Source organism: Epinephelus fuscoguttatus, linkage group LG15 (genome assembly GCF_011397635.1).
Source record: "Epinephelus fuscoguttatus linkage group LG15, E.fuscoguttatus.final_Chr_v1".
Lineage (NCBI taxonomy): Eukaryota > Metazoa > Chordata > Actinopteri > Perciformes > Serranidae > Epinephelus > Epinephelus fuscoguttatus.
Window position 1 is genome coordinate 14320265 of NC_064766.1, and position 24665 is coordinate 14344929.

General features: G+C 41.6%; 1 protein-coding gene and 1 long non-coding RNA gene across 3 annotated transcripts in view; one reads left to right on the forward strand and one right to left on the reverse strand.

Moving 5' to 3' along the window:
* Positions 1-13910, forward strand: part of LOC125902626 (uncharacterized) — a 30905-nt gene extending 16995 nt beyond the window's left edge. For both annotated transcript variants that reach the window (XR_007451119.1, XR_007451118.1), the window contains exon 3: positions 13807-13910. This is a non-coding gene — a long non-coding RNA (uncharacterized LOC125902626). The remainder of the gene's footprint in view (positions 1-13806) is intronic.
* Positions 12105-24445, reverse strand: kcnj9 (potassium inwardly rectifying channel subfamily J member 9). Its single transcript, XM_049599116.1, has 8 exons — positions 24249-24445; positions 22894-23311; positions 21364-21577; positions 19539-19740; positions 18399-18591; positions 17897-18094; positions 15989-16119; positions 12105-14069 (listed from the first exon to the last, which is right to left on the reverse strand). The coding sequence occupies exons 2-8, from the start codon at positions 23189-23191 to the stop codon at positions 13803-13805; spliced, it is 1503 nt and encodes a 500-aa protein (XP_049455073.1). The 5' UTR covers positions 23192-23311; positions 24249-24445; the 3' UTR covers positions 12105-13802.
* Positions 24446-24665: the final 220 nt, after the last annotated feature.

The window sequence follows — 24665 nt, forward strand, 5'->3', positions numbered from 1 at the left end:
GTGAAGATGGACTCGTATGGAAAAGTAGCTTCCTCTAACGCAGAGTTTCATCAGAGAGAAGCAGAGCGAACCAGACACACAGTGGCCCTTTTTGACAAGGTCACAGCTTCAAATGATTGCAGTGGAAATATAGCACATGAGCCTTTTTTTGCATAGCAACAACAAAAGTAGCATTAATAATTACCACACAACCACATTTTCACATGCACATTACTGATGAGCTGAGGGAAATGATAGTTTTGTGTGTGCGAGGAGAACTAACAATAAGGTCAGCTGTTGTAAAAGTTGCCATCATTGAGGTCATTCATTAGCTGATATTTACTGCCATTTGAGTCCTTTTCTGTGTGGATCAATTTTTATGTATGGAGCTCTCATTGATAACTTTCCCGTGCCGCCCTCAAAACTTCAATTGGGAGGCTGAGTCTAAATTTATTTTAAACTTTTAAAGATTTTGTTTTATTGACCACCACCCACTTATCCACCCTCCCTGAGCCGAGGGAGGGAGGCCCCCAATGTACAGCCAGGCCTAGCAGACTGCATGCACAGGTAGTGGCCACTGTAACACATCAGCACTAGCAGGCAGCACCACCCTAACTGCCAAGGGAGTGTACCTACATCTTACCTAGTGACAGGGATAACAGAGCGCCACAGAGCAGACTGATCATAAAAAACTGCTTATTCAAACTCATTTCAAGCCTCAAGTTCAGCACATTCATGATCAAGAGCACTGTGTCTTAACTAAGTCCACCTGATTCTGTGAAATCCTTAAAACCATTTCCCCTGGATAATAACTTACTGTATGAATGAATAATGATTTGAAATAGATCCGTTGTATCATAGCACATAGCTATCAATAATATATCAATGTTGTAGAAATATCTATCCATGCATATGCACAATATGACCCACTATAGCCTTGCTGCAGTGTTATATGGCACAGCCTACATAAAACTGACTGCTATGAAATGATTTTTCAAATCCGCTCCCAATACCTGCTTCGCCCAGTACCGCAAGTCCAGCGCCTACCAGGAAAAAACAACCCTCTACCTGCACGCACTGCAAGTTGAAAATATAGTCAGCGGTCATGTTTTGACGAAAGCCGCTTGGCCAAATCATAACCTCGTTGCAAATTTTCCCCAAGAAATGCACGCAGCGCAGCGGTGAGCACACATCCCCGCCTCGCCAGGCAGCAGCAGCGGCAGCGGCGGCGGCTTGGCGCGGATCTGTCGAAGGGCGAACATTTTGAGGTGTGTGCAAGTTGACGCGCGGTTAACGAGGAGGTTTTGCAGATGCGTCTTCGCTGACTGTGAGTGTTTACCAAGACCCGCTGCCCCTGCGCTACGGTGGAGGCTACGTGAGGCACACACATACACACACAAAAAAAGACACAGCAACCCCTCCCTAGAAATAAGCCAGTGTTGAGCAGAGCGGGAAACAGCATGCAGCAAGATGCCATAACATTGCAAAAATGAATAAGGGCGTAGCGGCAGAGAGACGCATACCTGGGAAGATGCTTGGCGCGGCCGTCGCAGTTCCCCTGCGCCCAGCTTTAGCTGCTGAGACTGAGCACTGCACAGAGCCTGAGCCGAGCATGCCTATTGGTAGGCAGAGACGCGCTGGTTGCTGGCTGCCTGGACTGGGCTCTCCTCACTACAGCTGAGGTGGGGTGGGCTCCTCACATGCATGCAGCTACAGAGAGGGATGTCAGAATGGTTTCTTCCAAACTGTTTCTCCTAACTTTGCTTTTTTTTTCATAGCAACAGTCATTTTTTCCATTCAATCTGGCATATTGACTTGAATGATAACTACACACATGTGGAGCAGTGAGGTGTGTGTATCTCCTTGAATCTTAATCTCTGTCACACATGTTCGGCACATTAAAACCTCAGAGGAACACGCCTTATGTGTTTCTACAAGAAAGGTCAGTCACTGCTCATGCTCATTTTTGCTGCATTACTCAATTAGATCTTCCAATAAAAACTCCATCTCCCAGTGGCAGATTTCTAAATTAACGCCCATGCGTCTCTTTCCCATCCTGTTAAGTTTTTGATGTGCAGTATGGCAGTGAGCAGCACCGCGCCCTTGGTGATGTTGATGACTCGTCACTGTGTGTGTCCCCCCTCCCATCCAATGCCAAGACAGCTTGGCTAATTAAATGTGCTGGGCTCAGGCCTTCCTGTGCCAACTGTGACATGCTGCACTCTGAGGGATCCCTCGTTCGGAGGAGTGACGGGCAACGCGCACGTTCTAGAGATCCACTCGCTGATGACGAAGTGCTAAAGCCTGACCTCAGGGGTCCCTGCACACACCATGTAAGGCTTTCACTTTTTTCACTCTTTTCAGGAAGGGGTTTAATTGACATCCACATATGGGAGCTGCCCAGTGCAACCGGTGCTGATGTCCAGTGGCTGCTAGCTGCTGAGCAGTTCCACAAGTTAAAGATGGTCCATAATAATAAATGAATGATTGGTTGATACTTTAGTCATCTGGTGTTCGGAGACACTTTTAAGCTCTGCTGTTTTGAAATCATGACTAGCTCCTTTGGTTGCTTTTGTCCCACTTGACAAAGCAAATTAAAGGAGAGAGTGCAGTACAAGTGATCCCAGGTAGCCAAAACGCCTTGACCCAATAGTAGCCTTATTGTAGGACACCAGGTTGTCAGACTGATGATAAATGATGTACCTGGCTGACTCTGGCCCAAAGATAACCTGAACGCTGCTAACTGCAGCTGATTTTCACTCCAGATTTGAAGTCCACATGTTCAATACACAGCTAAATGCAGAGACCATACATGGGCCAGGGCCAGCTTACATTTATGCCAAGTCAGCTGACTCTCTTGCCTGATATCAGACAGAATTGTCAACTTGGTACACCACTGTACTATTTTCAGTGCGACATTACCTCCACTCTAACAGATTTTCATGGGTCAGGAGGATTCAATTTTCACTAACTTCCTAGACACCAACATATTCACCTGAATCTAACGTCATTTTTGGTCCACTCTGATGCGTAGTCATGCCAACAAACTTGTTTTGCTGGGGTTTTAAGAGTAGAGTAGAGCAAGGTAAAAACAAACTACGATGTCGGGCAATATTGAGGAGAGATGCTGTCTAGGTAGCAGCGTCTATCTTGTCTATACCGGTCACCATTGTTGTTATTACTTCTCATTGGTTCCAGCGCACAGCTTGACAACAGCTTGACAATGGTGTTAGTCCTGCCTGTGGCTCTAATAGGCTAATCATTAGGCCCTCCGCAGCGTACTTTCGAGCGATTGCTTTTTCCACTGAGAATGCACTGTTTCATGTCATGATGCCAGACGAATCAGTCATCTTGGTGGAGTGAGTGGATTCAAAGGTCTGAACCCCGGCAAACAATCAGCCTGACTGAGCCGGCTATACCTGGAAGCCATTTCACACCATTACCACACATCAAACTTATATCTTCCTTGTAGTTGAAACATGATTCCAGTGACTTCACTCTGCTGGAGAGGCAGGCAATGTGCGGAAAGAAAAGTATTTCACTTTAAAAAGCTGAAAGGGTTGCATGTTGCTTATTCAATCTCCAGTCCAGATTGTCCAACTGGTCCAGTTAACTGATGACCTCTCTATGTTTTATCTGCCTCCTGTGCTGACCAAACCACTTGTCACCAAGACAGAATACTTAGCTGTAAAAAATATGAACCATTCCCCTCGAGCATGCACATCCACATCCACGTGTTTACAGTAACTTGTTGGATTTCCTATATCAAAATAAAAGTCAAAGTGGAGTTGACACTCTAATAATGTGAATATAAAGTGATAATTATTTGTTGGTGATATTGCTTAAATGGTTAAATGAACACACTAGCTTTTTTCATACCTTTCAGCAACATTTTTCTGATGAAGACTGTGAGATTAAAGCTCTGCAAAAACTAGTAATTGCAACTTGGGAGGGGATCTTTTTTTTTACACTTACTGATTCAGAGGTCAGAAACTGACCTTTCATGATCAAAACTTTCTGCAGTTTGTATAAAGCAGGAGGTTTTAGAGTCAGCAACAAATTCACACAGGCTGCTTACTGTTACCACAAGGCTGAACAGTTTACCCACTCTGCAGCACTTTTATACTGTATGTTAAATTCAACATATTGGAAACATGATGTGAAGTACATAAACAACTCAGGGAAATTTGTACTGAATGCTGTCAGTCTTTTTGTTCATAATGCTAGAGACTATGCCCGTAACATTAGAGAGGTTTAGACAACCTCATTGACAGCTGTTAGGACATTTAGAAGGTAAATTCTATGGACTTCAAAATGACCTCCAAGATTTTATGTGCAAATCAGTGCCATTAAATTGATCTATCAATTTCAACTGAACCATAATACTCTATTGACATTTCATGTGTTAACTGGAAGGTCAGTTTTAGATTTAGATTTACATCCTGCAAAAGCCAATCCATTCCTGCGCAAAACAATAAAGTTTACAGTTAGCAGTTTGGGTTCTTTCATTAGATTTCTGGTGTCTTTTTTTGTACAATATTCCAATTCTATTAATAAACAGTCATATAGCATAACTCATCAATGTATGAAGGTAGAATCAATGTATTGTTACACCTCACCTTTTGTCTCAGATTGTAAGGAGCACTAGAAAATGTAAATTTCACCACCCCATGCACTATCTCTGTCGGTCTGGTCACATTAAATACTGCCAGCTAGGAAAACCTGCTGAACACAGGGCACTGCAACAGCTCTTCTCCTGCTTCCTGCCATACTGTCAAGCTACTGCCAGCAGTACCCATCACTATGGCAACATAACATATGCCATTTGGTAGACGCTCATGTACCTTATAGTGCCTTATAATGCTTCTGTTTTAGTACTACTGCCTGAAGGGAAGTAAAGGACTGACTCTGGGCTGAGCACAGGGAGGGTCAGTATTGGTGGACCTAAGAGACACTGACTTAATAGTTAACAGATTCTTTAGCACTGATATAATTTTTCTGTCGGTGTCACTGTTGTTCACTTTTGATGATGTTTTTGTTGTGTTTCGGTCTCATGCTGGATTTGACTCTGACCTGTCCTAACCATAAGTGGATGTTGTCTCTACTTTTATTCTGCATTTATTCTGATAATGTTATGGATGTTTGTGATATCTCTCCCCATCGTGGCCTGATCTGAGCAAAAGACTGAATTATCCAAGTGTCATGGACTTGTAGATGTTGAAATTTCCATTTTCGTCATGATCTCTAAGCTGTTTTTTGCACGTCTTGGTCTTTATCTTAAATAAGACTCGCTTTGCTCCAATCAGAATTTGGTCTGGATCACCTTCACACCTGCTCTAGACGGAGACATGACCGACTTTGGGTTTGAGATGTACTTAGAAATAGTCTGCCCGCTGAGGTGATGCGACGACGAATCATGTCATTTTGCAGATGAAAGATTACTTTGCCATTTTCATGGTCTGTCATGTAGTCTGCTGCATGCTACAGTGGGTGGTCTAACACCTATATCAGCTCTGCTCTACTTCACATGGCAGGCTGACTTTTACTGAGTGGAGGCCTTTGCTCTTAATTTATTGCTTTAAAAGTATTCGACTAAAGGGCTCATATACATGTGGAAGACTGTAGAAGTGTGGAGGCTTCTTCTAGTATCAGATGATGAACCCTGACTACTTCTGTTAACACCTCTTGGAAAAAAGTATGGTTTGAGATTTTGTAAATCAAGGTGTTTTTTTTTAACAATTCCATGCATTAATTGAAGACTGTGCTTTAACTGTGCTTATTCTGAGACTATCTGTTACCCAGAGGTGAATATCTCACTTTAGATTGAACTCATTACACATACAGGAGGTGTTGCTGCATGTTTTTCCCATCAGTGCTACAGTAGGGAAAGAAGGATCTGACGAGGTTGTTTGAGGCTTTTGGAGGGTTAGTGGCCATGTTACAGAGTTATAGTGGAGCTTTGTGGTTCATGCAGTAAGGAAACGGTCATGAAATTAGACAATTAGAAGCAGCAGGAAAAATGATCAGTCCAGTGCTTTGAACTTAAAATGATTTTTGCTACAATAGAAGTCACTAGTGCATGAGGTCATTTCCATAACTGAATATAGAAACAACTCTCAATATTCGTTTCAATCTGGTAGTTCCAGGTGTGGGTTTTACTGCATCAGGAGATATTTGTAAATCACAGACAAGTATTGTACAGTGTATGCCTGCTGTATTGTTCTGTCTAAGCTCTCACACAGATTCCTTACTTACAGAAACACAAAGCTTTCCGTATTTCTGTGTTTCTGTATTGGGCTGTTTGGTTCACATTCTTAACAGGGTTCCAAACAGGAATTGCATTTTTATCCACTTGGGGATAGTGCCACAAGCTGTAAACACAACATTGACATGTTATCACCTTAGTATCATATAGCGAATGTGGTAGCATTTACACCATGGATGTATAAAGAGAGCTGGATACAGTCTTGGAGGCAGGGCCCCATTCATTCCTATGAAAGCTGCTGATTGAGGCATGAAGGCAAGAAAAGTTTGACTTCTCGGGTGTAAAATCACACAGTTTCTCAGCATCATTGGGCCCATACAGCAAGTGCAAGAGATATTTTGCTGGTCGAGCTATTTCAGGTTTAGTCCTCAGCTTACTTAAATGCAGATAAAATAATTTTAATGCGGCTCTTTTAGACTTTTGAAATGTTTTCAGACCAAATGGATAAAACCACAATAGTAAAATGAACCAAGTTATTAGGGTTGTGATGCTAAAAAAAAGATTGCTCACTGAGTTACAGACGTCTCTTTCAAAATGTAAGTCTTTGGGAAAACGTACTTTTCAGGCCCAATTGCCAGCGTTGGAGAGTAATGGAACACAAGTCACTAAGTCAAGTATTTAAGATATGAAATATAAGTAACTGTATTCCCTTACAGTTTAAATTATTCTCAATACAGTTACTGTCTTTAAAAAAAGATTACTTAAAAGGATTGTTTTATTTGTTCCAACACTATGTCCTAACTGAATGTCACGTGACGGCTGGTTGGAGGGAGATCCCAAGGAAGTTTCTGGTAATAACAACCTTCTTGCTGCTGGCTATATTGTCATTTCTAGTAACTATCAGAATATAACACTTGTTTCCTGTTGAAAAAATAAAATAAATGTGGAGTGATAGCACGTACTAGGCCTTCTTTTAAGTGGTTACATCTCCAGCTGAGCACACATTTGATGGGCACATGGTTTGTCTACATGACATAACAAAAGTGCACATTTAATGGACCAGTGTGGACAGAGAGTGACGCTTGCTGTTAGGACATATGAGGCATGCCTCCCATAAACACATTTAAAAAAAGCTATGCACCTGCCACACAACAAAGGCAGAGCAGATGCACCGCCAAGAAACTGTTGTGTGCTATTGCCATGAAAATATAAAACCCAGACAAAGAAGCTACAAATGATGATTCTGAAGTATTCCAAAAGTAATCCAAAGTATTAATATTAAATTCTTTAATTTGAGTAATCTAATGGAATATGTTACAAATTCTATTTTAGGGCATGTATTCAGTTATCTGTAGTGGAATACGCTTTAAAAGTAACCCTCCCAACCCTTACCCTGGAAATCCAGAGTTCTCGCGAGAGCACAATTTGAATTTGCTCAGTGACTCACTCTGGCAATCAGTAATGACGCTCATTACCCATGCCGTTGGAGCCGAGCTGCACCAATCACATCGGTGTATCTGATATAGGCGGGCCAGAGGCGAGCTAAACAGATGACAACAGCGCTGCGACGACGACGTCTGGAGTCAGTCAGTAAACATTGCAAGATGGCTATGGATGAACACCAGTTGTTTGAAACGGCTTTGGCCGCTACAATGAACGAGTTAGACTTGGCTTTTTCTCTAAAAGAGGAACAGAAGACGGTGCTCGAATCTTTCCTTTACAAGAAGGACGTTTTTGCTGTTTTGCCGACCGGATACGGCAAGAGTCTAATCTACCAGTTAGTTCCGCTGGTAGCTAAGCTCTGGATATGTCACCCAGTGTATTCTTCTGATTGGTCGTAGTGTTATCCAATTGCGTGCAGTGATATTTTTGATATTTTCAAATGCATGCTTGGTGCCGCCCCTCGAGTTGGGCCATTTGCATTGCTCATAGCCAGACCCTAAATCTTCTAGATTTGGGTCTGGATTTTCAGGCTACCCAACCCTGCCAATGGCATCACATCATGGACCTGGAAGTTGTAGTTACACAGTTTGGCCACAATGTCAAATTGGCTTCAAAGTCCAGTGCACTTCCTGGGGGCCTAATTTACACATCCAGCAGCCAAAGAGCCAGAAGATGACCAAACAGAGCTAAAATGAGAGGCCAGAAATACAAATACAAATGAATGCTAATGTTGCTCTGTGTCGTTGCTCCCCTATATGTTGACAAGCCAGTCGCTTCTAACTTCGTCGGTCAGATAATTTGTGTGTGTGTTATAGTGGATTTATGTAAGCTGCTTGCTGCTGCGGTAGACAGCACTGATGATAACGCTGAGAGTGAAGCAAAACGGTAAAGCTGCAGGCTCTTAAACCAAACAGTGAGCTCAATGATGCTAAAACGCTCCGTAGAGCTGAGGAGAACTGCAGATTTACATGATAATTCTCTGTGTGGTCATTACTGAGTGATCCCTTTCACATTAAACTTGTAGTTGAAATATAAATATTGATTAGAGCAGCTTTAACCATATATTACCCACAGCTTTAAAGCATATTATTGTTTCAAGCCTGAGCTGCTCATGTTCACCATGACTGTAATATCACTCCACAATGATGACCCGGTATTGATCCAGTATTTTTAAAGCTGTCAATAAAATTGTCAGTACCATAGATTTTGCATTTGTATAAAACATTTATTTATGTGTTAAAGATAAACTCTGCAGGATTTTCCTAAAAAAAAAGAAAAACAAAAACACAATGTATACACTCATACAGATGCAATCCGTCTCAATCAACCCTTATGACACACTCTCAATGCATGGCAGTGTATTTATTTCCCATCTGCCTGTATTGTCCTATTTTCTTCTAATTTTTTGTGTTTGGGGCATTCATGGGTGTGTACCCACGCAGCACTCGGGTGAGGGAGGAGCTTTATAAAAAGGGTGCTACACAGTAAGCAGCAGGCACCCAAGAAACATAGCACCGAAAAAACGCAAATATAGTGAGGTGAAATGCCAAACGAGAGTGAATCTCGGCTTAACTTTTACTTCCACTTTCACTGACGAGCATGTTTACAAACAATAATGAGAGTTCCTGCATAGTATACCTTTAAAGAGTTTTGTGCTCCAAAAACTAGTTTAAAAGTTTGTAAAAGTTTTCTATTTGTCTTGGATGAACTTGTGGTCAGTGTGTTGTCGATGATATTTTATTTCTTCTGTTTTTCAAACTTTCCACTCCGGCTTTCACTGACTGCCTAGACTGAAACAAGACTGTCATGACTTCCTTCCATGAAGAGAAACATTGATTTCGGCTCAGCGGGGATCATGCAAAACAGCCTCTCATTAAAATCATAATTAGAACTTGGAAATGGCACATGGGGTTCAACTCTGGGGCGAGCTGAAAATCACTGGAAACTATTAAACTTGCACTTAGCCTTTCACTCACAAACAAAGCATGTCTGATTCCGGTTATGACATCTCATGCAACGTGAGGTGAAAGCTAAAAGTTATATATTTAGTTATATATTGAAGCTAACTGTTTGTCTCTGTCGAGTTATGGACTCCAGAAAACACTCATCCTGTCCAGTGACCAAAAAAGGGACTTATTTAGATACTAAAACTCCACATCTATAGCTATGAGATACATGTTTTGTTGTGACAGGTACAAAAACATCAAAATATGTCAATATCCTTGGTGACTTATTTTTCAATGTCAAGGGCATTCGTTGTTTTCCACCTGAAGGTCACTGCTGTGCATCATGATCATCATCATCATCATCATCTATTCTTACACAAATATCAAACTATAACGTCACATCAACTGTGACAGTTGTGAAGGTCCACTTCAAACACACGTTAACACACACACACACACACACACACACACACACACACACACACACATTCACATGAACACGCACACACTCTGCCCTCTCCCTGTCCCCAGCCCTGGTTGCCTAGGAGACAGCTGAGACAGGGACCCCATCTCATTACACACCAATAGGGCTGTGTGACTGGCTGGAGGAGGTAACGTAGGATTTTTATCGCCATCTAGCAGCCAAGACAGAGAAAGACATTTCTTTTCTTTCTTTTTTTTTTGAAAGCCACGTTTCTGCCTAGTAACCCAATATGCTGACTTCTCCTGGTGCTGAATCCAGCCTGGAATTTAATAGGACACGCTGTACTGTGGGACACGTGAAATGTTGAACATGGGCCATTAGTCAAATAGAAACCTACTAGGTAATCACTGATTGATTCATTGATCTATTCATTCATTTATTCATTGATACAAAATGAGGGCACAAATGTGTGTTTGTTAATGCAGTAAGTCAGACTAAACTTGTAGCTGAGCAAATGATGACACTTTTTAATCACACTCATCAGATACATCAGAGATAAATCACTTTTTTCCTAGATAGATGGAGCTGACACTGGTCTTGGAAAGGGATGAGGTACATTTACTCAAGTACTATACTTAAATACAATCCTGGGGCACATGTATTTTAGTTTAGTTAATACTTGCACTTCACTACATTTCAGAGGTAAATACTGTACTTTGGATTTATCTGGCAGCTACTAGTTACTTGTCGTATTCACATTTTACATATAAAGCATGCAATCAGCTTTTAAAATATGTAGCATTGTTTTAGAACAGGGGTGTCAAACTTATTTTGGTTTGTGTGTCGCATACAGTCCAATTTGATCTCACATGGGCCGGACAAATAAAATCATCGCACTACCTACCATTATCCTTCATCCTTACACAAAACAAATGAACAGCCTGAGATATCCTAAGAAAAATAAGTGCAATTTCAACAGTATGTCTCAGTTTTTCCACTTTCAGTCAGTCTACATTTCACTGCCATTACATGTGCATCTATCCACGCATTTCCTGATACAAATTTTTTCGAACTGAAGCTGCCCATTGACAATATTTTGCACAACGTTCAGTATCTTTCAACATGGTCGCAATAAGTATTCATTGTTACATCAGAGAGCCGTAGTCTGGTCAGGGTGGAAAGCCTCTGAAGCAGAATTTTACATGAATTAGGCAACACATTGTTTAATTTGCTCCTGAAACCTGGCACCTCATAGTCTAGTCATCTTGTGGGCCAGAATGGACCCTTGGGCGGGCTGGTTCTGGCCTGCGGGCTGTGTGTTTGACACCCCTATTTTAGAATGAACTACCCAGCTGTATATAAAAGCTGTACACAGTGTTAAGTAGTTAAAATTAGCTCCACCAACTACAGTATTAGGATCGTGCTTACAGATAAATGCATCAATACCTTGTAATATAATATTATAACACTGACAGGGGTCATTTAAGAGAAAATACTACTTCTACGTTTGATACTTCAGGTACATTTTGTTGCCAAAACCATTGGTAGTTTGAATGCAGGACTTGTGTTATTGCTGCTTTTTTGCTTGAGTTTATCATTATGAAGTACATGTAAATGTTGATTGCACAATGTAGTGGCTATAGAATAATCACATCATCAGCATTTAGATTGGTTCCATGTAAGCCCCATTTTTATGATGCAATTCTGCAAACTAACTATTGCTTTCAAATAAATATAGTGAAATAAAAATGACAGTGCTTCCCTCTGAATTCTAATGAGGTAGAAATATTTAACAGAAACACAGTACTTAATTAGATGTACCTGGTTTCATTTCAACATTTCACATTGTAGTATTCTAAGAGAAGACAAATGTGTTTTGCTGTATGTTACATTTACATTCTAAACCATGTTCAGTGATATGATTTAGTAGGAAGCCTATTCTCCTTATCCTGACACATTTATCACATCTCGAACATGTAATGTCGCTCAACTCAGCAGTTTCAGTACTTCAGTATGCGCTGTATGTACATATAGTGTGCTTTATGTACGTGGCCCCATCACGGAATATCACACAATCTGAGACAGCTGTTCTGGAATATACTGCAGTTTATTAATTCTAATTGATGTGTTATATTACATATTAAAAACATCAAGTAAAAATGGCCACATATATACACAGCAGCAGAAGCAGGAGTTTGGGCTTAACTGAGCAGGACACTGTTGTGCTTTTCAATTTCTACTTGGCTGGGAACAAAAGATAATCCATGTGCTACACACGTCGTATGTGAAACGAAGCCACAGACACACTCAAGTGATAACCTGTCTCTACGTTAAAGGTTTTAGATAGATCCCCTAGTCACCATAATGTGAAAGTGCAGATAGGAATGTCAGCAAAGTCAAACCGGTGTTATTAAAGAGTACCTTAAATCTTGTTTTTGCTGACCTCCAGCAGTTTAACTTCTTACCTTACAGCAGCGATGTACAGGTGTACTACAGGACTGAGTGACATCACTGTTGGGCGTGGTCAGAGGTTAAATAGTCTTGAAACTTTTAACCAGAAAGGGCAGCAAAACACTGCTTTTCAGCCTGATGTTAAGCAACACAATCGCCAGAATAAGTGTTGGTATTGTACGTTTCTGCAAATCAGGGATACATTACATTTGTACATTATTATGTAGCAGACGTCATGTGTGTCAAAACTTGACGTTTCTTTAAGTTTCAGTGGTGTGGTTAGGTTGCACTATCCAAGCTGGAACACCACCCATGTTTGGTGGGTGCTGCTGGAAATGCAGCAACGACTAAAAACAACCAGTTTTGCTGTTTGTGGTCTTGAACAGTGGTCTGCATCTTGGCAAGCATCTCGTCCTAGGTGACACCCCCTCCACCATCCCCACTACCTCCAGATGACAAAGTCAGCTCACATACCATGTGCTAACAATGGAACGTAAAAATGTAATGTGTCCATGGTTTGCAGAAACATACAAAGCCAAAATTTTCTTTCTTCTATTTTTAAGTTACTCTTAAACAAACAGAATACTCTGTGCCTACAGAAGATAAGAAATCACCCAGGGCAGGAAACCAGCTTTGTTGTCCATGTTCTGTGGTTCACTGGCCACTTTTAGAATCTTCTGGCAGCCAAATAGATATTTCAAACATTTCTTAGCACCACATGATGGTTTGTTGCCAAATGACGTTTGTAGCAGAGTATACAAATATACCAGCGGCTGTGGGCTGGTGTTACTTTCCCACCCTGTTAACACCTGATTGATGAACAATAAACCTTCGAACAATCTTTGCATTTCTGAAGAAATTTGAGGTTACTACAATTTCAGTCTATACCTCAATATCATCTAGTGATATTCATGCGCAGGTGAAAATAAAGCGTCTATGCACTGTACCTATTTTAAATGTGAACAATCCACACACGTGACTCTGCACAAACAACCACCTTGTCACCTCTTTGCAACATTCTGCTTTGGTCCACAGGATATACTATTGTTGACCCCACCTAAAGCATAGTATTGTCATTTAAATGTAGATATAGGCAAGGGTGATTGGAGCTAACACAACAGATAAAAAAAAAAAGATAGCACACATACAGTACACTTGTAACAAAGATCAACATAGAAATAAAAGACAAAAAAATATCAAGAAATAAACTCTTCCATATGGCAACATAAGATATGGCATATACTGTAGAACTGGCCCTAATGAAACTACTCATTTGCCGTGAAAGAAAAGATATGCAAACACTAATTGTGGTGACGTGGTGATATACTTAAGGTCTTTGTAAACATTCTCTGTTCTAGGCCTCTGATTCGGATTGGTCGGTGGCGACGCTGCCGTTCAGCTCGCCCAGTCCTGTTTGCTCCTGGATGTCCGTCATCTCTCCCACGATGAAGGTTGGCTCCCCTCCTTTGCTGTTGGCCGAGCCGCTGTCCGGCTGCTTGGCCGTCTGATTGGTCAGGGTGGGCTCTTCATCCAGCCTGCTGGAGATGGACCAATAGAGGTGAGCGTCGAGTCTGGCTGCAGCCAGTGAGAGCTCTCGTGCTGAGCAGGAGGGCGTGTCCACCTTGGGAGAGGGGAACATGAGAGTTGGTGAAATCACTAATGTCTCAATTCAGGTGTCCACATGATGAAGATATTGCTATTGCCAAGGTAGCAAGAAGTTAAAGAAATAGTTCTACATTTTGGGAAATACACTGATTTGCATTCAGGCAAAGAGTTAGCTGAGAAGACTGACACCATTGTCATGTTTGTACAGTGAATATGAAGCTACAGCCAGCAGTCGGTTAGCTTAGCATAGCTTGAAGACTGGAAATGGCTAACCTGCCTCTGTGTAAGGGCCCTGACATACCAAGCCGATGGTCGGTCATCTGTGAGCATCTGTCACCCTAGTTTTTGTGGTGTGTCCTGCACTGTCGGCACTAGTTGGCTATTTTTCAGCCAATTTATTTAGTTCAGCTCAGTGCTCAAGAAGAGAAACGGAAGTGAGGAAAGTAAACAGTAGGTTTAAGTCAAGAGGGCAAGATCGTAACAAACTTATTGTAATAGGTGAAATTGTGTTATTCAGCCATTGAGCTCTTTTTTGCAGAAATGGTTCGTGATTGTTATTGGTGGGCCTTGAATCCAGTCGATTTGGTTTGTCTGGGCCTTGAAGGTAACAAAAACCTCATCTCTTCGACCTTTGTTGTTGTATGTTTAACCCACACAAAAATCAAAGTGTAAACTCCTGGAGTCTTGTCATCACAGAGAGGTGGCAGCACAACCAGCGTAGACACCAGGAAGATTCTAGTGGTAGACTTTCTTACCTTTGGACAGAGCCAAGCTAGGTGTTTGCCCCTGTTTCCAGTCTTTATGCAAAGCTAAGCTAAGCAGCTGCTGGTGGTAGCCTCATATATAACAGACAAATATGAGAGTGTCATCAAAATACAATTTAAACCTATTCAATGAAAACACTGAGTGGACTGCAAAGGGCCCAAAGAAAAACGCCTTTCCTAAATATTGCAGTTGCAGTTCAATAATGATGAAGGGTCTCTTGTGTCTTTCTGGACTGGAAATCAAATTGAAAACAGAAGAATATTTGGGGGAGAAATGTATTTGGAAAATGTATTTTCAAAAATGTCAAACTATTCCTTTTACTGTCCTAATTTACTTTATCAATTTACCCTTTTCTCCTCCACAAGCCAAGTCTATTTATAAAACCTACTTTGGGTATCAACATGTGGAGCTCATAAGCCAAAGGCTAAATGGAGCATGAATAGGATTGTTTTAAACTCACGCTGAAGCAGTTTTATAGAGAGATCAAACATGTAGTCATGTGAAATCAGGTGCTTCTTATAGACTTTAACATGTTGTCACTGTTTGTGCTCCATGTTGTGTGTGTTTTCCAGCTGAGTTTTTTTGCATTTGTATAAAAGCTCATCTAGGGACAGGCATATGTTATAAAATCTTTGGTGTGTGGCATTGGCCCGTGCTATGTACGTCCCTACCAAAATAAACATGAAATAAATACTTCAGTTAGAGTTCCTGCATTTCCCAGCATGCCTTTCAACAACCCCAAGAGAACAAGAGTGAGAATTCAACTGCTGGTTATACATGTAGGTGGAGACAAGAATAGGGATAACAGCAAGAGTTGTTCCAGGTTTTCTCACTCAGACACTTGTAGTGTAGTTTGTAGTTGGTGAGAGAACTGGTATGTTTTGCCTCTTTTGAGAATTTGTTAAACAGCAGTCACAAAATGGTAAAAAGTTTGACGTTTATGATTAGATCTTAAATTGTTGAAGCATTTTCTGCTACCATACTCCATTGTGACAACACTGTCTGTCCTCCTATAGACAGAAATTATAAAATTCAGCAATCTGAAGAGTTTAGGGAGTGTTTTGGGTAGAAATTTTACTCATAAAAGACTAATGGCAATTTTTTTAACCCTACCAAATCACACACCCCGACATCAACCTGTGCTTTGTCCCCTGCTTCAAACGACGTTACCTCAAACGTGTGATGAAAGGCTCCATAGTCGACGTCAAAGAAACCCTCTGCCAGCGACATCATTGGGCTAAACCTGTGACCCCACATCACCTCCTCCGCGAGATAGGAGCTCCTCGCCTGGCACGTCATCCCTGCACACACAAACACAAGCATACTGATGAGTGCATACATTCATTGTGCCTCACAATATTTGCTGTCACACATAACTGGGCGAAAATCTGAGCCGAAAGTCAAAGCAGCACACCTAAAACAATTCGTTTACATACAGTCGCACACAGTTAAATCAGCAAGCTGTCTTTAAATGACTATCCTCTGCAGCCGAGTTATGACTGTCAGCTACTTCTTTGTAACTCAACAGCGATCTGACTAAGGGAATCAATATTTGGAGTAGGCAGAGAGGCCACCTTTACCTCACGGAAGACACATCATGAATAACTCTGATACACTGAATTCCTGCCAAACAGCGGGGCACAGTTTAGTATATCATCCTCTCAGAATGAATCTAACATAAGACGATATGAGAGGGGGATAAAGAAAAAGATAAAGACAGCCCGTCCAAATCCTTTCAGGGGACAGGTAACTGGGTATTTGTTTCTGCCAGACTCTGCTTATACCCAATTGGATTTTGTAGTTTTCAGACTGAAGGACAACAGCATGAAATACAACCATAAATATAACATAGGTGTTAAGCTGTGTTTCTAAATATGTAATCTCTCAGGGGATCTATGAGCAGAGATAAGGTGTAGCTCAGCTGCTGTGAATGATGTTCACACTCAGTATACCGTGAACACATACCTCTTAAGGTTTTGCTAAAAAAAACCTCCTGAGACTGGGGGGTGTTTGGAGCTTAAAAAATGTGTTTGAATCCAGTGTGAGTAATAGTGAGTTAGTCCATAAGGGGTCAGTGCCTTGCTCAAGGGCAGGTGAGTGTTCACTGAAACACATTAGCTGGTGTAGGGACGGATGTGACGTGGACTGTTTCTCTGACTGCTATGACACCTTGGTGCATATTGTAACACCTTTTAATCTTCTCCCAATATAGAGATTCGAAAGACTGTGCCTTTAGTCAAAAGTTAAGTTATGAGAACATACAGTATAAAAACACTCGATCCAGTTTTGTTCCCTGTTGTATAATGCTTTCACTTCTGTTCTCATATCTAAATATATATGTGTGTATATTCCCCCTGTAATCACAACATCATGCTTTTAAAGCCTCCCGAAAGACCGAGAAGAGACGGAGAGCTCTCAAACAATAAATTGCAAATCTAAACTTGGACATCCTGGAAAAGGGAATTTCATTTTCTAATGGACAGTTTTGGGCAGGCTTTGCTTTCTGTAAAACAGTGATGGTATTACTGTAATATCAGACAGTTGTATGCATCTACAAGATTAATTTCCTAATGCTCAGTATGTGTTGTTGCAGCCAAACATGCACTTACAACACAGAGGACTCTGGAACTTTACAGTCAAATTAAATTGCAAGGTATTATTTCCCACACAAAGCAATAATGTTAAGTTGTTATATTTTTTGTAATATCATTTCAAATCTACAACAAATCATATAAAACCCCTGAGTAATTAAATATTATTAATGGTATTATTTATAAGGCTTGTACCTTTTTAAAATGAAAAAGCTACATTAATTTTTGTCACTATTTCACAGTGATTTTTAACAGCACATATTTCTATCACCTAATTTCATTTCATATGCGAACATATGAACTTATCATATCCTGCTCGGTCATTTTTATGTTTATTATCGTCTACGTGCTGTGCACAAAACTGCCAGACTTGCAAGTTCACTTAAGTGCCTGTAAAAGTTAGGGAAAGCAATATACCAGGGACAGATGGATGATTTTAGTGTTTGCATTCTCGTTACTTTACGACAACGTTTAACCCATTCCTCACCGGTTGCTTCCACCATCCCCTCCAGGATCACCACGATCTCAAAGTCCTCCTTCTCCAGCTGGGACTGCGACATGTCCCAGAAGGGTGAACGTGAGTCGATCTCGTGGGAGATCACCAGCGGGGAGACCAGGAAGAGACGATCGTCGCCCGTCTCGAAGCCCACGCTGATGTCTGTCTGGTCCAGGGGGATGAACTCACCTAAAGGAGAGGATAAAATGGGAGGTAAGGAGAAGTCAAGCTCCTCCAGATGCTGATCCTAGAAGCAGTTGAATATAAATTCTGCTTAAGTGAGAGGGGAATAATTATTGATTTTATAATGTACTTAAAAAAGTTAAAGTATATTTAACAAATGAACTAATTTAAAGTAAAGAGTCGAGAGAGATGCTATAGTTGCCATAGTGGAAACAGTAGTAATTGAACAATTAGAAGTAGTTATTGTGGTTGTATTTGTAATAATAAATGTACCGATACTATCATTAAACGTCTTATCTCATAGTCTCACCCTCCTGAGTCTGTTTGGACTTGATGAGCTTGGCCCTCATGTTGGCCCCTACTATATGGGAGCTCCGAAGGTCGCCCACCCTGAACATCAGACAGAGCTTGTCGTCCCTCAGGGAGATGACGGCGTGTTTAGAGAACACCAGTGTCTCCGCCCGTTTGTTGGGCTGTGAGATCTTCACAAACATACAGCCGACCTGCACGGAGAGGAGGGAGGGGACGGTACAGTAGAGGTGAAAACTCAAATACAGACAGGGCAGGCTCAAATATTTGCAATGACTGGAAAAGAAAAGGGTTATTGAAAAATGATTGACATGTATTGTTTTCATAATTAACACCAATGCAGACTGTACATAGGTAAACATTTGTTACGAGTGCTGAATACACACAAAGCTTGTTGCTCGCCATTTCCAGCTTTCAATGTTAAAACACAGTAGTGACATTTGAACCTCAAACTCAGTCATTTTTTTAATATGCATGATAAAACAGCCCAGTTGCTAATGTGGCATGTTTCCAGCTCGCAAACATGCATAAACATGAATCTGCTCGGATGTTGTACGTGGATTCATCCTCATCAAAAGAGTGCTTACTTTGTGGGAAAAATCGAGCTCCATCAGCACTCTTAAAGTAAATATTCTTTTTCAGGAAGCGTTCCATCTGGACCAGAGTGTCATTTTGTCTGCGTAGTATTGATGCATACACTCTTCTCTTTAAGCTCAAGAAAAGGAAATTTGTATTTTTGCTGAACTGACAGGAGGTCTCCTTCTAATCAAACAGACACAGGTCAGACAGTATTTACATGTACTTTTCTTTTTTTTTTATCTTGTTCAGGTGATTTTCAGAAAGGTCTGAAAACCAGTTTTAGAAGCTAACCTCACCTCCTGATGTGCTCTTGCATGTTTGATGGTTACTATGTGTTAGATTATTAACATATAGTAAGTACTAGATAAGTTTTGTCAGTATGGTAAGGAATATTTCTAAATGGTTATGACCTGCACTTTAGGTTTCATTAAGAAATACTGAAGCATTTATGGCAAATCTAACAGTCTTTAAATCAAAATACTGTGTCTAAAGACAAACTACCAATATCCGAATATGATTTAATTTTCCTGTTTCTCGGACATGTACCAGCCCAGGTGCTCACCATAAAGGCATTGACCATCGAGCCCAGTATAGCCTGCAGCAGCAGCAGCATGGTGCCCACTGGACACTGGTCAGTGATGACACGGTGGCCGTAGCCAATGGTGGTCTCTGTCTCGATGGAGAAGAGGAAGGCCGAGATGAAGCCGTTGACATTGTTGACGCATGGCGTCCACGTCTCATCCTCCAGATGGTCCAGATCACCCCTTGGGGAGGAAAGAAAGGAGGAGGATGTGTGAGAAAGGGAAGGGGGGGTGGGGGTGGGGGGGTGAAAAAGTGGGTGTGGGTGTCAAGAGGGAAAAATAGACAGAGCGAGAAGATTTATATTCTTAGAACAAAGGTGCAGAAATGTACTTGTTTCTCCCTTTTCCCTTTCAGCTACTACTTAGAATGAATAAGATGCAATCCTCATATTAGCTGTAACGATTAACCCAACATTCATCCTGTCGCTTTTTCTCGATGCTGCAAAAACCCACTCCCTCCGTCATATATCATGACACCTTCACTATGCTGGTTTATCAGTCCTGTGCCACCAGGAGTCTGCAGATTTTCTCTCAAACTACTCGCTACACAGGCTAATGTCCTTGATTAATACAGCGCCGGCAAGAGAGGGAGAGCTAATTAATGAAAGTGGTATTAAGTAATTTATATAATATATGACTTTTATTGACCTGTGTTGGTGACCAAGGAATTGCAATAACACCGGCAGCTCTCTGGCACAGCTTAAGGTGGCCTGTAATTGATATAAAGAGGTCACGATTTTACGAGACGAATACGTTAGCTAATTAGAGTGGGGGATCCAGCAGACACATCTAGTGAGGAGGTAACACATCATGATGAAATACACTGTCATATTAATACTGCTTTGTCATCGGCTTTTTTGGCTGAAAAGTGGGGCTTTTTTAGCTTCCGTTGCAGAAATGTCTGGCAATATTGGTCACTCTCTCACAGCATCATCCTCCATCTGTAAGTAATTAAAAAGGTGGTGTTGCCTTGTGATGATATAGTAAAGGACATTTTTAGAAATTTAAGTATTTGCTTTCTTGTCAAGAGGTGATGGGAAGGTTGATATACCACTCTTATATCTGTCTGTTAAGGATGGTACTACAGCCAGGAGGCAGTTAGCTTAGCTTAGCACAAAGACTGTGAACAGGGAAACAGCTAGCCTGGCTCTGTCTTAAGGGGAACAAAAACACAATAATAAAAGCTTACTAACTAGTATGTTATATCTATATTTTGTAGGGGTTGAATAAAGCAGACCATCTTCTGGCTGTAGCTTCATATTTACCATACAGACACAAGAGTGTTATCAGTCTTCCTAGCTAACTCTTGGCAAGAAAGGGAAAAAAGTACATTCCCCAAAATGTCAAACTGTTCCTTTAAAGGAGAAACCGATAACTTTACCTCCACCTAAGCATTTACAAGTGGTTTATTGTTGGCGTCATTGTTGCAAAGACACTGGATCACTTTCCTCAGAGCTTGATACTAACAACACAGGGCACACAGAATTTTGTTTCTCACATTTACTTTCATTGTTCCACCGTTTGCCATTTCCGCTACTGGGATAGTAACTAAAAGAACTTACAATGATACTCTTTGGTAACTACCAAAAGCTACTGGTGAAAGTAAAAGTGCTATCCTCTTCCTGTTTTGGTTGCACAATGATTGAAACACTTCCTTCATTGTCCCAGGAGATCATACCCAGTGGCAGACAGAATTGCATAGTCAAAGCGAAGCATGCAGATAAGAAACAAGACCCCTCTGTGGCTCAGGACTGAATAGATCTACATAAATAATCTTCTCCCACCTTCTTTGCTCAACAGTCTTACCTACAGTAGGCTATGAGGTACCAGATGGCCCCGAAGAAGAGCCACGTGACGGCGTAGGCCATGACGAAGACGAAGAGGGAGCAGCGCCAGTTGAGGTCCACCAGCGTGGTGAAGATGTCAGTCAGGTAGCGGTAAGTCTCCCGCATGTTGCCGTGCTGCACATTGCAGCGACCGTTCTTCTCCACGTAGCGCTGTCTCTTACGCCGAGTCCGGGCTAGTGAAGAGAGAGGAGAGGCAACACAGCTCAGTTAGAGAAGTTAGAAAGATGCAAAACTGAAAAATGGGAAATCTTGCTCTTGAAGAAAACATGCAGCCTGAGATCTGGTGCTTATCTATGCTTGAAAAAAGGTAGAAGACGAGTCCTCACAGGTGTCTTAGTTTCATAACCTTATGTTCAAAGAAACCCCTTACAAAACCCTTTAGAATACTTCAAAAACCTACACAAGGCTGCCTTTCTACATTTCTGAAAAGTTTTGCTGTTTGAAGATACGACTGTGACAGCAGTCAGAGGATGTGAGTTGAATGAAGGCACGGAGAGATATCGGAGGATAAACAGAGGAAGGTGCCAGGGGACAGAACTACTTAGAGAGATGCAGTGTGGCTCACTGCAGAAAGTCAGGCTGGTGAAGAAGGGATAACAGAAATGAAAACAGACAGGTGAGGAAAAGAGAGGAGATGAAGTGCGACAGGACAACATCATCAAACACTCGGAGAAGAAAAAGCTACAACATTGGACTTTAGTTACTGTACAACCCTAACGGGAACTCAGATTGTTGTTTCTTTGTAGAGAGGCTTTTTACTGAGGGTGCGCTCCAGCCACAACTGGATACCAAACTATTCATTTTTTTTGCTTCAGTGACAACAACGACAACCTTTCTTATGATGCACTTCTTGCTGTATGTTGATATTTTGGCACAAATTAACGGCTCTTGGAAAAAGGAAAATGCTTTTGATTCTGAAAGCTTCAAAAGCTTAGTTGTAAAATGTCTCTTATTTTGTGCTTTTAGCCAGTGTCCTCACACAAAAACTGTGAACATCCACTTCTTTAATTAACAGTGTTCATACTTTTTAGAGTTGATTTCTCCTTTCACAAATATATACAGCAAAGAGGAGAGAGAAACTGGAGCAAACAAAGAGCTAGTGGAGAGGCCTAATGAAAAAAGATGCAAGACTGTCAAAACCGCTGAGGCATGAACCACTGCAGCATGGTTCAAATTAGAGGAGATTCACAACTATTGCGACAGAGTCATGAAGGAAGAGGAGCTGCACAAGTTTAGTGAATATGCAGTGTGTGTGTGTGTGTGTGTGTGTGTGTGTGTGTGTGTGTGTGGAGTGGGGATAGAGAAAACATTGATTCAGACTCCAGAGCCAGTCAATAGTTCCCAATCTTTGGAGGAGTTGAATATATACCATACTTGCAAACTTCATTCAGTTTTCTCCAGACTTGAATGAAGTGAAAAGAAAGCAGCCAGAACATTTTTTAAACTTCAGCACTCAATAGGACAGCCAGTCACAAACAAGGTCACTCACCCCACCCAAATCGTCCCCTCTCTTTCTCCGTCCCCTGGGTCTTCTTCCTGGTCTGATTGGCTGTGGCCTCCCGCTCTGCCAGCTTTGCCTGGAACGACCTGCCGACCTTGGCAAGGGGCGGACACGGTGGCGCCGTCTCTGTGGTGACGACATGGCCCAGCTCCTCAGATAGGTTGAAGACTCCGGTGGAGCCGGTGGCCTCAGTGGCCACCTCCACTTCTTCCCCTTCCCCCTTCTCCTCCACAGGGAGTGAGAGAGAGTCTGGGCGGGTGGGGAAGACTGAGTTCTCCAACGCCATGGCCTGTATGCGTGTGTGCGTGTGTGTGTGTCAGGTGTATTAGCGTGTTATTGATATCCTCCCTATGGCAGACTCTGTCCAAAGGCTATTGATTGGACCATTTGTTTGCTTGACTGAAGCCTGGAACATAGGAGAAGAGCACAATGATCAAATGAGATCCTGTAATTGATTAGCTGTTGTGCTGTCACAGTAATTCGCAGACAAGTGATTTTTTTTTTTTTTTTGAAAAGAAAAACAGCCTCTTTCAGGAACTATTAAGCTCTTCTTTTCCTTTAATTTCTCTTAAGATAATTTTGCCTTTTCTACATTAACAAGGCCTATAACTTCTGTGTAGCTTGCCTCACATATCTGGCTCCCTGTCTCTGCCTGTTCCATTATTTCACCCCTTTTAAATGCAAAATTAGCAACAACAGCAGCAAAAAAAAAAAAAAAAAAAAAAAAGAGGGAAATCACAGTGTTTGAGGTTGATCGTGTGCAGTTTTGTAAATCTTGGGTACTAGACATGAAAGGAGAATAAATCTCTTCCTCTGAAAGGTAGCTTAATCCAGGAGCAGAGTGTGGCGTACGCATATTGGAGCCACTTTCACTGTTTAGCATGTTTGATGAAGCGCATTTGTGTGTGTGTGTGTGTGTGTGTGTGTGTGTGTGTGTGTTTGTGTGTGTGGTCCATGCATGTGTTGTATAAGTGCACTTACTGCTATGTGGTGAGTTTATGCTACAGGCCTGTTGGGATTTCTTACATAAGTCCCATTTAAATCTTAAAAAGCTGAAACGTGTGTGTGGACAGTGAGACATGGTGTGTCCCTAAGATATTAGCACAGTAAAATGGACTCCTAGTCCTTTTTAGCCTTCCCTGATGTGCGTCCATTTGGAAAAATTGGGGGGTGCACGCAAAAGGAGACTGATGGTGACAATCAAGATGACGCACTACGCCTGATGGATGGATCAGAAATAGCCTCTATTGAAGGCTGTCTGTTAGCCAGCCAGTGGGCTACTGAAAGCAAAATGCAGAGCTAGAGGATTAATGTCAGACAGCTAGGAATGAAATAAATCTTACCTGCTCAGTGTAGCAACTTGTAGATGTTTAACACCTGGATAGGGCAGATGTTTTATCATAAGAAGAAGGCAAATCTGGTCCAAGAATGAACCGCGACTGGCAACCTTGGTTCGATGGCACCCATTTCTGGTGTTTACCAGCGACGCAGCATCAGTGCACTCCTGCTCGCTTTTCCAGGAAAACAAAGACCACCTCGATCCGACCACTCAGCATTCACAATATGTAAAAAAGGCGAACACACCATCCACTTTAGGATCACGCGTAAAAATAAAACCCGGAAACTCCTGCAAAACCAAAACAGTTCAAGTGTAGTTATCACGGCATTGGTAGAACATGTGTCGGCCAGTGGACGTGCGAAATGGTGGCAACAGGATAACCCGGCAGCAGCGCAGAGAGCTCCATCATCTGTGCATCTGA

Bases quoted from the DNA above. Each gene is read 5' to 3' on its own strand.
- kcnj9 (XM_049599116.1), bottom strand. From the start codon at position 23,191: ATGGCGTTGGAGAACTCAGTCTTCCCCACCCGCCCAGACTCTCTCTCA. The intron at 18,095-18,398 runs GTGAGACTATGA...CCTCTCCTTTAG, and splicing joins GTCCAAACAGACTCAGGAGG to GTGAGTTCATCCCCCTGGAC. The intron at 16,120-17,896 runs GTGAGGAATGGG...TTGTGTGTGCAG, and splicing joins GGGGATGGTGGAAGCAACCG to GGATGACGTGCCAGGCGAGG.